We start from the raw sequence: 16,128 nt of genomic DNA on the forward strand, positions 1-16,128 counted from the left end.
TGACTACATGCACGGAGGCAATTCAGATCCTCTGTCCTCCTCGGATTCCGATAGCGAAGAAGAAGACTCGCTTCAACCACGATCTGAGATAGCTGATCTCGCCGAAGATTGGTCTGACGAGAATGTTGAAAATGAGTTTACCGAGCAAGACTCCGAATTGGACAAAATCAAACGATTTGAGTGCAAATGCCAGCGTAGACGCACAGACAATGCTCGACCGAGAATCTCTTGCAGCAAAAGACTGTCTTCTGAACTGATCTACGAGACGCGGTTGAATACAGCATCTTTGGATCCAGAGAACAAAGACTTGCTGGTTATGGGTGCTCTCTTGACTTCTATGAATCGTTCCATTATGACTCAAGGTCTCAAAAAACTGCCTAAAAAACGCAAGTTATCCAGGGTATCATACTCCATTCAGGGGACGAACGTCTGCCGTGACACCTACTGCTTCGTATTGGGGTAAGCTCTTTAAAATGTATACGTTCTGTTACTGTTAGTAGTTAACATGACCTAGTATGTATCGTGGCGTTAGCCATGCTAGCAGACATCAGCTATTTCTACTGTGCTGTTATTTATATGTTCTGTTACTGTTAGTAGTTAAAATGACCTAGTATGTATCGTGGCGTTAGCCATGCTAGCTAGCAGACATTATCTATAGCTATTATTCTATTATTTATACGTTCTGTTGTTTTTTCTGCTCAGGATAAGCAGCCGAACTCTCCATACCATTTCCCAATGGTACCAGGAGCACGGTGCTCTGCCACGCGAGAGAAAGACATGTCGAAAAAACAAAAACTTTCACACAAAAGATGACATCGATGCAGTCGTGAAATTCATCAACAACTACGCTGAAGATCACGCCATTATTCTACCTGGCAGACACCCTGGACACAGGGACTACAGTGCTAAACTGCTGCCGTCCAATGTCACCAAAACCTCCGTCTGGCGTCTCTACAATGATGCTCTGCAAACATCTGGTATGTAAAATGTGTGTGTGGGACTACAATCCAAGATTACAGAAATGTAACATAATGTAAAATATGTTACATTGTGTTAAATATGCTAAAACAACTTTTTAAAATGACTTGACTGATGGCTGTGTTAACAGCCAGGCCCTGTGTATACACTGTGATAGCCATGCTAATGTGCAATTAACAAATTCAGATTCATGAGCCTGAAGTTGCTATTGCCAATACAATGGGGGGGGTTGTTTAAAAAAAGGCACATTCATTGAGACTATAGAATAGATTATGTTAAGCACATGGGAATGGCATTCATGTGATAATAGCATGATTGTTACATCATCACATTTTGCCATTGCATTGAACATGAATCAACACGTAGCATTGACTGAGCAATCCAATCTCATACTCATAAAATCTTCTTTTGCAGAGCAACGTGTTGTTAGTACGCAAGGCTTCCGAAAGCTGTGGAAGGAATTGCTCCCTCAAATAACCAGCACCAAACCCCGGACAGATCTGTGCTGGGAGTGCCAGAGGAACAACTACCAAGTGTTCCGAAGTGCCAATCTGCCGGATGTGGTGAAATCAGCCAAGCTGAAGAAGCAGGAGCAGCATCTAGACCGTGTTGCAAAGGAGCGTTCTTTCTACCAGAAAATGAATACTGCATGTGCGGAGGTCTGTGAGGAATTGCAGCTCTCTCTTGGCCCCTCCACACCAGCAAGCAAGGAAATCACAATGCACTACAGTTTTGATTTTGCACAACAGGTGAGAATAACTTCATCCTATGACACTGTTGATTTGGTTGATTGAATTTCATTTACCCACGCACACACCTCTGTGATGTTACTTTTCACTGCATCTAATCTTTTTCTTCTCTTCCTCTTTTGCCTCTCTTTCTTAGGTCCACTACCCCTCTGACCCTCATCAACCAGGGCCCATGTACTTTCTGACTCCACGCAAGTGCGGCATCTTTGGTGTCTCCTGCGAAGGGATGCCTAAGCAGGTGAACTACCTCATCGATGAAGGGATGGCATCGAGTAAGGGCAGCAACGCAGTCATCAATTACCTGCATCACTTCTTCGAGAAGTATGGAGTTGGAGAAACATACGTGGACCTGAACTGTGACAACTGCAGTGGCCAAAACAAGAACAACTTCATGCTGTGGTACTGTGCATGGCGGACCATGCATGGCCTTCACAAGACACTGGGCCTCCACTTCCTGATTGCAGGCCACACCAAGTTTGGCCCCGACTGGTGCTTTGGCCTTATCAAGCAGTGCTTCAGGAAGACCAGAGTGGACACTGGATGACATTGTTAAAGTCGTGAGGGCCAGCTCTCCAGTGAAACACGTCAACATCCCCCAGCTTGTAGGCCTGGAGAATGGCACCGTGCTGGTTCAAACCTACGACTGGCAAAAGCATCTGGGTGGCTACTTCCGAAAGCTCCCACAGATTGAGAGTTACCAGCACTTCAGGTAATTCATTGTCATGTATTTACCTATTTCATTTTATGAACATAGTATGGCGGTCATATAATATCATTTACTGTGGGCAATCATTTAATGCATTGTCTTCATTCTGTTGCAGCTTTGATGCTCGGAAACCTGGCGTGGTTATAGCCTGGGAATACAACGGGGCAGAACCAGTCGAGTTTCAGCTACTGAAACACACTGATGTCAAGCCCCCCAGAGGTGATCTTCCTGTGCAAGCCCCACCCGGACTTGACGTGGCCAGACAGAAGTACCTTTTTGACAAGATCAGATAATTCTGTACTGATGAGGCGAAAGACACTACATGCCCCTGCCCACCAGACTCCACAGCACCTCTGAAAAAGGCACCTCAGAAAAAGGCTGTCTGTGCCTCGGATAGGAGCAATTTATCACTGTAATAACGTGCCACTTTTTTACTCCTACTTTTTTTACATGGTTCATTCTGATTGCAGTACTGTGATTTGGTACACTTTTTTTGTGCTTTGGTCGACATGACGTGACGTGCAATATTGGTGTGAAGTGTTTGTGAAGTGTGCCCATATATTTTTATTTTTATTAGATGTGCTTTGGTCGACATGACGTGACGTGCAATATTGGTGTGAAGTGTTTGTGAAGTGTGCCCATATATTTTTATTTTTATTAGATGTGCTTTGGTCGACATGACGTGACGTGTTTGTGAAGTGTGCCCATATTTTGTGTATGACACAATATTTACAGTGATATCTTTATCCTACCTATGCTTGTGTACTGTAAAATAAATTCTGATTCTGATTGAATACTTTTTTGTATCATTACAAGACTAACTATAACAGTTACAACAACCATAAATAATAATAAGCTGGGTAATTAGCTTAGGTAATACCTTGCTAGGTAATAATGTTATAGCTGTATAACTATAGCTGTCTGACCCAGTGACCAGTATTGACAGCTGATAGCTGTCAAGCTAGAGGGGGAGTGGTTGGGGGTGGGGTTGACCAGCCCATTGTTACCGCCCATTACCTGCCTGTGTGAAGGTGTGAAAAAGTCCAAAATCTTTGAAGGCCGTTTCCTCAGGATTTAGTTTTCAGGGTTAACAAGTTTCAAATACTCATGTTGTCTTACATTTTCCCCCGATGTCTATGTATGACACATCATTTGAAAGCTTACAATCTGTAGTTTAAGCATATGTAAAAAAACAGAAAAATTACTTTGCCCCCTCCTTGGTCATTCCACCAGATCGCGTCACATATTACTAACCGTGATTTTTTGGGAGAGAAAGAGAAAGAGAGAGAGGAAGCTATGTACACATAATAGTCATGTTTTTTGAACCCTTAAAACCACTGCCTTCACTTGTCTGCTTTATGAACTGTAGTATTGTAGTGACTACATTATGGGTTCATGTTCTCCTCTTACTGTTGGTTGTGTAGTGGGAGGGAACCAGTTCTGGCACTAGGGGCAGAGGGGAGGATTATTAACGTTGCAACTTCCTGTTTAGACACAACAGTTTTGGTAAGCTATTTTCTGGTCCTGTACTGAGAGTACAAGTTGTTATTTTGATTAAACAGTTATCATTACGTTGCCTACGTCTTTCCTTTTTCCTCCGGCACTACACTGGTGACCCCGACGTGGATTTTTGTTAACGTAATTGTGTACAAAAACCAGCGAACGAACATTACAATCCTGCAAAATGTCCGGGCGAGGAAGACGTTCAAACCAGCGGCAGCCATCACCATCCCCTGTCAGGGTAACGCGTGGTGCGCACACTCCCACTCTCAAGCTACCAGAGTTCTGGGACTCAACGCCTGCTGCATGGTTTGCTATTGTAGAGGCACATTTCAACAAAAGTGACATCGATGACGACGACGACCGGTACAACCATGCTGTGGCAATGTTGGGCAGCTCCACCGCAGCTCGAGTGGTAGGTTTTTTGGCTGCTCCCCCGACGACGAACAAATATGAGCGCCTCAAGGCCCTGCTTCTAGAGACATTTGAACTGTCCACTGCGGAGAGGGTGCGTCGCCTATTTGCCATGTCGGACTTGGGTGACGAGAGGCCTTCTGCGCGCATGGAGAGGATGCTAAACCTGCTCGGTACAGAAGACCCCATGATCCTCTTCACAGAGCTGTTCATGCGCACATTGCCAGCTCAAGTTAGGATGGCGCTGGCCAACACCGTCATCATGGAGCCCCGCGCCCTGGCCAGGGAGGCGGACCGGTTCGTCTTGGCCATGCCTCAACGGTCCCCCGACCTGCTCGCTCCCGCGGCCGCCCCGCCACCCGACCGTCGCAGGAGAGCGAAGGATGACGCCAGACCTTCTGGCCAGCAGGGTAACGCTGCGGGCCATTGTTTCTACCACGCCACTTTTGGCGCCAAGGCCAAACGGTGCCGCTCACCCTGCACCTTCGGACCGACGGGAAACGGCGGGGCCGGCACTCAGTAGTGGCCCTGAGCGCTGGCGTCACCAACAGGCTGCTCTTCATACAAGACACCGCCTCTGGTCGCAGTTTCCTTTGTGACACAGGTGCCCAGTGGAGCATCATTCCGGCAGAGAGATCGGATGTGGCGAAGGAGGAGCGTGGTCCGCAGTTGGCAGGCGCGGACGGCACACCTATCTGCTCTTATGGCACTAGGGCGGTGGACGTGTGCTTCGGAGGGCAATGCTTTTCGTGGGATTTTGTCATAGCGGCTGTCACATTTCCCCTCCTTGGTGCGGATTTTCTGTGCGCCCACAACCTGTTGGTGGACGTGGGGAACAGGCGCCTGGTCAACTCACAGACTTTCGCTTCCTTCGCCTGTACGCAGGGGGAGGCGGTCTACAGCGGGTGGTCCAATACGCTCGCCGAAAGTGACCAGTACCTTCGGCTGCTCGCCGAATTCCCCGACCTTACCAAGCCCACCTTCTCCGCGCCCACGGTGAAACACGGAGTGGAGCACCACATCGAGACCGAGGGGCCTCCCCTCCACGCCAGGGCCAGGCGCCTCAACCCGGAGAAGCTGGCCATCGCCAGGGCGGAGTTTGCGCATATGGAGCAGGTGGGCATCGTTCGGCGCTCGAGCAGCCCCTGGGCGTCTCCCCTGCACATCGTCCCTAAGTCAGACGGCGGGTGGCGCCCATGTGGGGACTACCGCCGCCTCAACGACGCGTCCAAGCCTGACCGCTACCCGGTCCCACATGTCCAGGACTTTTCAGCGAACCTGGCAGGCAAACGCTTCTTCTCCAAAGTGGACCTGGTACGGGGGTACCATCAGGTGCCGGTGCACCCCGAGGACGTCCCTAAGACGGCCGTAATCACGCCATTTGGACTCTTCGAGTTTCTGCGGATGCCGTTCGGCCTGAAGAACGCGGCGCAGACCTTCCAACGCCTCATGCACTCGGTGCTCCGGGACCTACCATTCCTCTTCGTCTACTTGGATGACATCCTCGTCGCAAGCACCACGGAGGAGGAGCACCTGTCCCACCTCCGGGCCCTTTTCACACGGCTCAGCCAACATGGGCTGATTGTCAATCCGGCGAAGTGTGAGTTCGGACGGAACACCATCGACTTTCTCGGGCACCGGGTCTCCGCAGAGGGGGTGACCCCCCTCCCCTCGAAGGTGGAAGCTGTCGCTGCTTTCCCGCGCCCCAGCACAATCAGCGAGCTCAAGGGGTTCATCGGGATGGTAACCTTCTACTATCGCTTCCTCCACCACATCGCTCACATCCTGCGGCCTCTGTACGATGCCCAGAAGGGCAAGACTCTGAAGCAGCCGGTGGACTGGACGGCGGAGCGTGTCAAAGCCTTTCAGGACACCAAGGCGGCCCTGGCCCGCGCTGCCATGTTGGCCCACCCCTCGCCCTCGGCACCCACTGCTCTCACCACGGACGCCTCTGACTTTGCTGTGGGAGCGGTGTACGAACAGTGGGTTGGGGACGCCTGGCAGCCTCTTGCATTCTTCAGCCGCCAGCTGTCTCCCAGAGAGCAAAGGTACAGCACATTCGACAGGGAGCTCCTCGGGCTGTGGCTTGCTGTCAGACACTTCCGTTTTTTACTGGAGGGCCGCGAGTTTACGGCCTACGTGGACCACAAGCCACTCACGCACGCCATGTCCAAGGTGGCGGAGCCGTGGTCCGACCGCCAACAGCGCCAGCTCGCCTACATATCCGAGTTCACCACAGACATCCAGCACGTTGCTGGGAAGTCCAACCAGGTCGCGGATTGTCTCTCCAGGGCGGTGGTTGGTGCGGTCCAACTGGGTTTGGACTACGCGCGCATGGCTGCAGACCAGGCCGCCGACCCCGCCGTCCAGGCTCTCAAGTTGTCGGACACAGGACTGCGCCTAGAAGAGGTGGTTTTCGGTGACGCAGGGGCCACGCTCCTGTGCGACGTCTCCATGGGTCAGCCACGACCGGTGGTCCCCGCCAACTGGAGGCGCCCCGCCTTCGAGGCGATACACGGCTTGTCTCACCCTGGTAGGAAACCGTCCTCACGGCTGGTGTCAGAGAAATTCGTCTGGCATGGGCTCAAGAGGGATGTGAGGGCCTGGGTAGACACGTGCATCGCCTGCCAGCGCGCCAAGGTGCATCGCCACGTCAAGGCCCCCCTGGAGCAGTTCTCTGTGCCTGAGCGGAGGTTCGATCATGTAAACGTGGACCTGGTAGGGCCGCTGCCCCCCTCGCACGGATACACCTATCTCTTTACCATGGTGGACAGGACGACTCGCTGGCCGGAGGCAGTTCCGCTCTCCTCAACGACAGCCCCCGACCTGGCCCGGGCGTTCATCGCGGTGTGGGTCTCCCGCTACGGCACCCCTGCTGATCTCTCCTCTGACCGTGGCTCACAGTTTACTTCAGAGCTGTGGGCAGCGGTGGCGGAGAATCTGGGGGTCAAGCTCCACCGCACAACCGCCTATCACCCGCAGGCGAACGGGCTCTGTGAGCGTTTCCATCGATCCATGAAGGCCGCCCTTCGAGCCAGCCTCACGGACAGCGACTGGCTTGACAAGCTGCCGTGGGTCATGCTGGGGCTCAGGACAGCGCCTAAGGAGGACCTCCAGTCGTCGTCCGCTGAGCTGGTGTTTGGACAGCCGCTGCGGGTCCCCGGTGACTTCATTCCCAAGTCAACGGAGCCCTGGTCCGCCGCCGCTCAGCGCGCCTCCCTGCTGGACAGCGCCAGGACCTTCGTCCCGGTCCCGACTACGCAGCATGGTGTCCCTACTTCGAGGGTGCCCCCGGAGCTGCACTCAGCGAGGTTCGTTTTCATTCGTCATGATGGCCACAGGACTCCACTACGTCCTCCTTATGACGGGCCTTTCCGTGTCATCGAGGCCGGAGCCAAGAACTTCATGGTTGACATGGGGGGTAGGCCTGAGTGTGTGTCCGTTGATCGCCTCAAACCGGCCCACGTGGACCTTGAACTGCCCCTGGACTTGGCCCTGCCACCGCGCAGAGGCCGGCCTCCAGTCCTACCTCCCCTGCCGCGCCCTGGCCATTCCCCCCTCCGACCCCGACAACCCCCCGCGGCTCGCGAGCCCCCGGTCGTCACTGCCCCCCGTCCTTCCCTGCAGGAGGACGTGATGGGCGATGTCACACCTCCTCCCGCACCTCCTGACTTTACCTACGATCGTAGGGGCCGGGCCATACGCCCTCCTCGCCGTGAGGATTTCCAATATTGAGGTGAACACTGGGGGGGCTGGTGTAGTGACTACATTATGGGTTCATGTTCTCCTCTTACTGTTGGTTGTGTAGTGGGAGGGAACCAGTTCTGGCACTAGGGGCAGAGGGGAGGATTATTAACGTTGCAACTTCCTGTTTAGACACAACAGTTTTGGTAAGCTATTTTCTGGTCCTGTACTGAGAGTACAAGTTGTTATTTTGATTAAACAGTTATCATTACGTTGCCTACGTCTTTCCTTTTTCCTCCGGCACTACAGTATCATTGTGTGCCGTGTTATTCACGGACAAACACGGTGCCCTTTGCGGGTTAATAACTTCGATTTACCGTGGGTTAGGATAACAATTCAAATACAATTCGAATCCAAAACCATTTGAATGGTGTCGATCCTACACTCCTATCACCGTCGACAGCGCGGAGCGAATTCCCGGGTAGAAATATTCTCTGCCCCCGCTGTCAACAGGAGTTTCATCCAGCAGCAAGCGGTGCTTTGCGGGTTAATAACTTTGGATTACCGTGGGTTAGGATAACAATTCCAACGTGTCCGGATAGAGGAGAGGACAGGGAATCCAAAACCATTTGAATGGTATCGATCCTACACTCCTATCACCGTCGACAGCGCGGAGCGAATTCCCTGTTAAAACGTTTCTCTGCCCCCGCTGTCAACGGGACTTTCAACCAGCAGCAAGCGGTGCTGCAAGCAGCAGCGGCCGGGTGAACTCCCGGTTCATTGAGTTTACGGTTAAAAGCATAACTTCTCGGGGTGTCAGCGCGGTGGTTAAGGGCTCAAAATGACCGTATACCGATGGTGAAGTTAGCAAAGGAGTATTGTGTTTCTACCACATTCACAGCCGGTGTTATTCACGGGCAAAGACGGTGCATAATAGCGATTTTTGTGTTATGCTTGTTGTAAATAAAAGTTCTATGATGCATTGAAATAACATTAAACTAAGATAATACGATAGTCAGCATAATTTTTCTAATCTTTATTAATAAGCTATTACAGAAACTGTAGTGACATTTTCCAAGAGCGAATGTGGTATTTCAAGATGGCGGTTAGTGAAGAAATCTATGAACATGGGATGACGATTTCCATTGACCAATCAACGGTGTGCAGCGTCACACGTCACACGCAGCCTGGCAAAAAGGTTCCGGGTCTAAATTTAGACCCTGGTATCGAAGGGGAGCTAAAGAAGCGAGCCGAACCGACCTGACCCGACCCGGGCTGGCACGATAGTGGAAAAGGGGCTTTAGGGTTAGGCTTTTTGGCTCTGAAAGAATGTCTGCTGACAAAGGGGTGTTTTATGACATCTAGGGCTGCAACAACGAATCGATTAAATCGATAGAAATCGATAACGAAAAGTGTGAGTTCTGGCGAAGCGTCAGCTAAATGACTGTAATGTAATGCGATAGCCAGTGAGTGTTTGCTCGCATTCATGAATTCAATATTGCATGACAAGTGTATTTAGCTAGCTGGCTAACGTCAGTGGTAGAGCAGAGGTGATAAGCTAAAGGCTAGCTAGTGGTAGCCTACCAAGCTACCCGTGAGTTAGAGTGAGGCACTGGACTGTCGCCTAGCCTATTGTATGGAGTGAGAGGACACATTGCATTGTTTTGGAGCATATCTGTTATATAACAAGCTGTCTCTCTCTCCTAGTGTTGAGGAATAAACTGTTCATTCTCTCCTAGTGTTGAGGAACAAGCTGCGGAGCCTGGACGACATGATGAACATTAAGGAGGAGAAGCTGAGGGGGCGCTCCAGGGACACCTACGCTGCCCTCCAGTGGCTGAGGCAGAACAGAAAAATCTTCGCCGGCAACGTCTATGAACCCATGCTGCTAGTGGTGAGATCACAGAACCACCTCTATGAACCCATGCTGCTAGTGGTGAGAGCAGAGATCCACCTCTATGAACCCATGCTGCTAGTTGCTAGTGGTGAGATCACAGAACCACCTCTATGAACCCATGCTGCTAGTTGCTAGTGGTGAGATCACAGAACCACCTCTATGAACCCATGCTGCTAGTTGCTAGTGGTGAGATCACAGAACCACCTCTATGAACCCATGCTGCTAGTTGCTAGTGGTGAGAGCACAGAGTAGCACTCGTATTACTGTGGGAGAACGGCGGGGCAGAGCAGAGTAGCTTGCCCTGAGCGGTGATCATACTCACGACCTACCGGCCGCGCTAGCTACAACACCAAGGGCTGGTTTCACAGACAAGGGTTAATCCTAGTCCTGGACTACATCACACTTTCAATGTAAAAAATCCCCATTGAAGATGCTTTTTAGTCTAGGATTAGGCTTAGGCCTCGTCTGTGAACCCGGCCCAAAGACTGATTGAACCCTCCCCTGTGACTCCTTCCTGGAGTTCAGACTGATTGACCCCTCCCCTGTGACTCCTTCCTGTAGTTCAGACTGATTGAACCCTCCCCTGTGACTCCTTCCTGTAGTTCAGACTGATTGACCCCTCCCCTGTGACTCCTTCCTGGAGTTCAGACTGATTGAACCCTCCCCTGTGACTCCTTCCTGGAGTTCAGACTGATTGACCCCTCCCCTGTGACTCCTTCCTGGAGTTCAGACTGATTGACCCCTCCCCTGTGACTCCTTCCTGTAGTTCAGACTGATTGAACCCTCCCCTGTGACTCCTTCCTGTAGTTCAGACTGATTGACCCCTCCCCTGTGACTCCTTCCTGGAGTTCAGACTGATTGAACCCTCCCCTGTGACTCCTTCCTGGAGTTCAGACTGATTGACCCCTCCCCTGTGACTCCTTCCTGTAGTTCAGACTGATTGACCCCTCCCCTGTGACTCCTTCCTGTAGTTCAGACTGATTGACCCCTCCCCTGTGACTCCTTCCTGAGTTCAGACTGATTGACCCCTCCCCTTCCTCCTCAGATCAACGTCCGCGAGGCTCGTTTCGCCAAGTACGTGGAGAACCACATCAGCTTCAACGAACTGTGCTCCTTCGTCTTCCAGAGGAAGGACGACATGGAGATGTTCCTCACGGAGGTGAGAGCAGGGGTCAGAGGTCAGGGTTCACAGACCAGTGTACTACGGTTGAGCCCTGAAGGGAAAATTATTATTATTATTATTATTATTATTATTTTTCAACTGACGAAAAGGAAACATATTCAGTATAGAGAGGTGAAGTGGTTCAACAAAATGTACTCTGTGAAGCCAAAAAATTTGCAATTAGAATGTCACTAGAGGGCCAAGGGTGACTTTATTCAACAAAAATGGGACTGGGGGAGGGAGGGAGGAGAAACTCAGGCTGGAGGAGCAGGTCAGGGTGAGGTGGGAGGGGGGGACTGGGGGAGGAGGGGAGAGAGGGACTGGGGGAGGGAGGGAGGAGAGGAGGGAGGGAGAGACTGGGGGGGAGGGGGGAGGAAGGTAGGGACTGGGGGAAGGAGGGAGGGAGGGACTGGGGGAAGGAAGGAGGGGAGGGAGGGACTGAGGGAGAGAGGGAGGGAGGAAGGTAGGGACTGGGGGAGGGATAATAAAATAAATGATGATGCTTAATTTTGGAGCCAATCAAAGTACTGTTGCTAGGTAAACACCACATAAAAGACTTGCAAACCAACTGCATTTTTGACCCAGGCTTCTGAGCTCTCTACTTGGTGTAAAATGTTAAATAAACCTGCTCCGTCCTCAGTGCCGTGACAAGCAGAACCTGAGGGTGAACGCCATCAACGCCCCAGAGGAGTCCTGTGCCAACCGACCCCCCTCTCGACCCCTCGAGTCCCTGAGGTCAGCGCTTTAACCCCGACCCTAACCCTCAACAGGCTACCACACCTAACACCAACCCCGCATAAAACACGTGGCACTCTAGGTGGTGAGTGTTCCGGAATTCTTTGGCGGTTGGTGAGTTAACCGCCTGTTTTGCGGCCTTGTTCTTGGTGTTCCAGGCATTTCGGCTTCTTCTCGTACCTGCGCGAGCTCTTCGACGCCCCTGACGAGGTCATGAGCTACCTCTGCAACCAGTACAAGGTGCATGACGTCCCCGTGGGGACGGTTGAGACCAAGTCCATGATCAAGACGGTAGGTCTCTGAGGGAGCCGCAGGGGAGGCTGGTGGAGGTAGAAATTGGAGGACAATCAATCAATCAATCAAATGTAAACTCCTCAAAAAAAAGTTTGGAAACGTTATTTCAGTCGATTCTTCCTCCCCTTTAATAATACCAATTGGTATTGTATTTTATATCGTTGGAAAGCCTGATTAGTCACCTTTACAAGGTACAACTTGTAAGGATCATGCATTCGTGGAATGAGTAACACAGCTAAACGTGTGGGTAGCGGCCCAAAAAATAAATAAACCGTGGGTAGCGGTTTATTTATATAGCACATGACACTTGTCAACCAAAGTGCTTTACAGTAAAAGTACTCCTAAAGTGTAAATAAACAGACAGATAACTCTCTCTCTCTCCCCAACTCCCTGTCTCCCTGTCTCCCTCCCTGTCTCCCTCCCTGTCTCCCTCTCTGTCTCCCAGGTGATACAGGAGCCCTATCTGAAGGTGCTTTACACGGCGGACGAGAAGTACTCTCTGAAGCGCTCTGTCTACTCCAACCATACCAGCACCAGTAACTCAGCTATCAGGCCCTCCCAGTGGCTCATGCTGGCCGTGGACGCGGAGGAGAAACGCAGGGAGGTGGAGGTGGAGGGAGGAGGGGAGGGAGGGAGGTAGGAGGAGGGGAGGGAGAGAGGGACTGGGGGAGGGAGGAGCAGATCAGAGGGAGGGACTGGGGGGGAGGGGAGGGAGGGACTGGGGGAGGGAGGGAGGGAGAGACTGGGGGAGGGAGAGAGGGAGGGAGGTAGGGACTGGGGGAAGGAAGGAGGGAGGGAGGGGGGGACTCAGCGAGGGAAGGAGGGAGGGAGTGGGGGACTGGGGGAAGGAAGGAGGGAGGGAGGGGGGGACTCTGCGAGGGAGGGAGGAGGGGAGGGAGAGACTGGGGGAGGGAGAGGGAGGGAGGGAGGTAGGGACTGAGGGAGGGAGGGAGGGACTGGGGCAAGGAAGGAGGGAGGGGGCGACTGGGGGAGGGAAAGTGAGACGGAAGGACGGGCGGGGGGGCTCGGGGGGACGACGACGACATGATCAGCTAAAGTATAAGGTTACACAGGTGAAGTGAAGTTAACCTTTGACCACCGTGCTGCGGTCGGTCAGGCGATTGAGACCAACATGCAGGCCATCGACGCCCAGGTGGGCGCCATGCAGGAGCGCGCCAGGAAGATAAGCCAGGAAGAAAACTACACAGATATCATGCTCACACACACACACACACACACACACACACACACAGATGGACTATACTATACTATTCTATACTATACATATCAGTATGTGGTATACACTCTAGATCGCATAGAACGCATTTTGGAACACAACCAATGTGTCTTCACATGAAAGTGTTTGTCGTATTTATTCTATACCCCCCTCTCTCTCTGTCCTCTCCTCCCTCCCTCCATCCCTCCCTGTCCTCTCTTTCTGTCCTCCCATCCCTCCCTCCCTGTCCTGTCCTTTCCCTCCCTCCCCTCCCTGTCCTCTCCTCCCTCCCTCCCTCCCTGTCCTCTCTGTCCTCCCCCTCCCTCCCTCCCCCCCCCCTCTCTCTCTAGTCTGAGACAGATGGAGCAGGGTGGTATTGACCTGAGGAAGGCTGAGGAGGACACCAGCGCCCGGGTCTCCACCGTCAACACCCAGAAGGTGGCCATCGTGGCCGAGTTCATGACCCACATGAAGGTACGTCTGGGTCATGGAGCAGGGCTCAGATACGCACGCGGACACACACACACACACACACACTCACACACACACACACACACACACACCTCACCACTGTGGCTCCTACAGTAGGTCTGGAGTTTATAGGCGTGTCTTCTAATGATACACACGTACAGCATTCACACATTCATGTGTTCCGCTTCTCCTACCCTACCCCCTCCCTCCCTCCCTCCCTCCTTCCCTCCCTCCCTCCCTCCCTCTCTCCCTCCCCTCTCCCTCCCTCCCTCTCTCTCTCCCTCCCTCCCTCCCTCCTCCTCTCCTAGTCGAGGGCCATGCTGAGCATGGAGAAGGTGTACATGACTCTGGAGACTGTGAGCCTGACGGCAGAGAAGAGCAAGCTGGAGAACGACTGCAGGGACGGCTCGGCCGAGCACAGGACCCTAGAGGTCAGGAGGTCACACGCACACACACACACACACACACACACACAGTGTCTTACACACGCCATCTCATCACACTCCCACGGTCTGACACAGAAATAATGAGTGTTAACTGTGCGTGTGTGTGTGTGCGTGTGCCAGCAAGTGTACAACCAGCTGGAGCAGTGGAAGGCCCGTTTGACGGACACCTGTAAGCACCTGATGCGGCGGGCCCGGGAGATCTGCAACATGGACCCAGGGGAGGTGGCCGTGCCCCCGGACATGCACAGGGTCAGTTTATTTTAGTGAGTCTGAGCAGAGGCGGAGAGTCAGAGAGATGTGAGGGACAGTAGGGTGGATGCTGAGGCAAGTCATTAAAGGGATAGGCCTACTACAGAATACCCCTCTCCACCTGTTAAGTGTTAAGGTGTTTATGACATAATGTGAAATCGCACAAAGACCTTGATATAAAGCTAATAGTATATATGTTTCATTCAGAGAAAAAAAAATGTGAAGCAGGTTAAATGTAGAATCAGACTGGGGAAATAGAAGAGTTTTGATTGGTGTTATCTGGACATTTGGCTGGTTTGGGGTGTTTCTGACCTAATCATTTGGAATTTCAGGTATTTGGAAACATCAGGGAAGGTGAGGTGAGCAGGCAGGATGAGTATGCAGCAACAAAGGAGGTCAGAGCAGGCAGGCTGAACAGGTAGCAACAGTAACATACCTGTAGTAGTGCTGTTGAAAGCTTCATTATTTAAGAACCGGTAATTGTAAAAGGAGAGAGTTTGGTTAATGTTTGGTGAAGAGCATATTCGTTGGATAGAGAGGCTTCCCCCCAAAGTGTCCCCCCCCAATGTGTGACTGACTATTTCGCCCTTGGCTTCAACACATCATCACAGTCAGATAATGCATCACTTCTCCCGGAAGATTGTTGCAATTACATATGCTTTGCTATTCACATGTTTATTTATTTTGTTTTCATTGGAACAACACAAAAAAAGCAGAGAAAAAAAGCCAAATCTGATATCATTCCACACAGATCTAAAAAAAAAAGGAAAAAAGGATTGGCACCTAGTTAGATAATGCACCTCTACTCCCAGGAAATTGTTGCAATTTCAAATGCTTTGGTGTTGCAACATTTTTCTGGGAGAAGTGGTGCATTCTCTGATGGAAGTGCAATATTTTGGGCTGTGACTGTATTTCATTAACTCAATAAAAACTCAATATTAACAAAATGTTTACCATTTAAATGGATTGCACTTATATAGCGCCTTTATCCAAAGCACTTTACAACGGCCTCTCATTCACCCATCCACACACACATTCACACACCCGCTCACTGGGAGCAATTTGGGGTTCAGTGTCTTGCCCAAGGACACTTTGACATGTGGCCAGCCGGGGCTCGAACCGCCGATCTGCCAACCTTGCGATCATTAGACACGTGGCTCTACCTCCTGCACCACAGCCGCCCCAACAAGTGCCTTACTCAAGATCACACTAAGTGTTGGTGTTCCCAGGTGGGATTTGAACTCATGACCTTCGGATCACCAGACCAACTCAGTATCCGCCAGGCCACCACTACCCCTATAATTAATTAATGAATTAATTCTTAATGAGTTAATCCATTCACTCCTCCATCCATTCATCTTGTCTTGTGTTCCCCAGGCCTTCAGCCAGCTGCCCACCTCCCTGGATGAGATCGATGCCAGGCTGAACGAGGAGAGGGCCAGAGCAGAATGCTTCACCGGCCTCAGCGAAAACGTACGTGAGAGGGAGAGGGAGAGAGATGAAAGGGGGGGGGGGGGAGATTTTGAGGTGATGGAGAGAGGAAAAAAATAGTTGTCTGTGTGTGTAGGTGACAGATGTGGTGTCCCGGGGGGGCGGCGGGGGGGGGGGGTTTGAGGTGATGGATAGA

General features: G+C 51.7%; 1 protein-coding gene across 1 annotated transcript in view; it reads left to right on the forward strand.

The window, feature by feature from the left end:
* Nucleotides 1–2,634: 2,634 nt before the first annotated feature.
* LOC308163993 (structural maintenance of chromosomes protein 5-like) overlaps nt 2,635–16,128 on the forward strand; it is a gene marked incomplete at both ends in the record, with an annotated part of 18,154 nt that continues 4,660 nt past the window's right edge. Inside the window, 11 exons of the mRNA XM_080538160.1 lie at nt 2,635–2,701; nt 9,771–9,925; nt 10,974–11,087; nt 11,731–11,825; nt 11,984–12,116; nt 12,565–12,729; nt 13,237–13,334; nt 13,686–13,809; nt 14,115–14,237; nt 14,373–14,501; nt 15,879–15,974. Of these exons, the coding sequence (XP_080394286.1) occupies nt 2,635–2,701; nt 9,771–9,925; nt 10,974–11,087; nt 11,731–11,825; nt 11,984–12,116; nt 12,565–12,729; nt 13,237–13,334; nt 13,686–13,809; nt 14,115–14,237; nt 14,373–14,501; nt 15,879–15,974 (1,299 nt within the window). The remainder of the gene's footprint in view (nt 2,702–9,770; nt 9,926–10,973; nt 11,088–11,730; nt 11,826–11,983; nt 12,117–12,564; nt 12,730–13,236; nt 13,335–13,685; nt 13,810–14,114; nt 14,238–14,372; nt 14,502–15,878; nt 15,975–16,128) is intronic.

This window comes from Nansenia antarctica (assembly GCF_963989245.1).
Source record: "Nansenia antarctica genome assembly, chromosome: 8".
Classification (NCBI taxonomy): Eukaryota; Metazoa; Chordata; class Actinopteri; order Argentiniformes; family Microstomatidae; genus Nansenia; species Nansenia antarctica.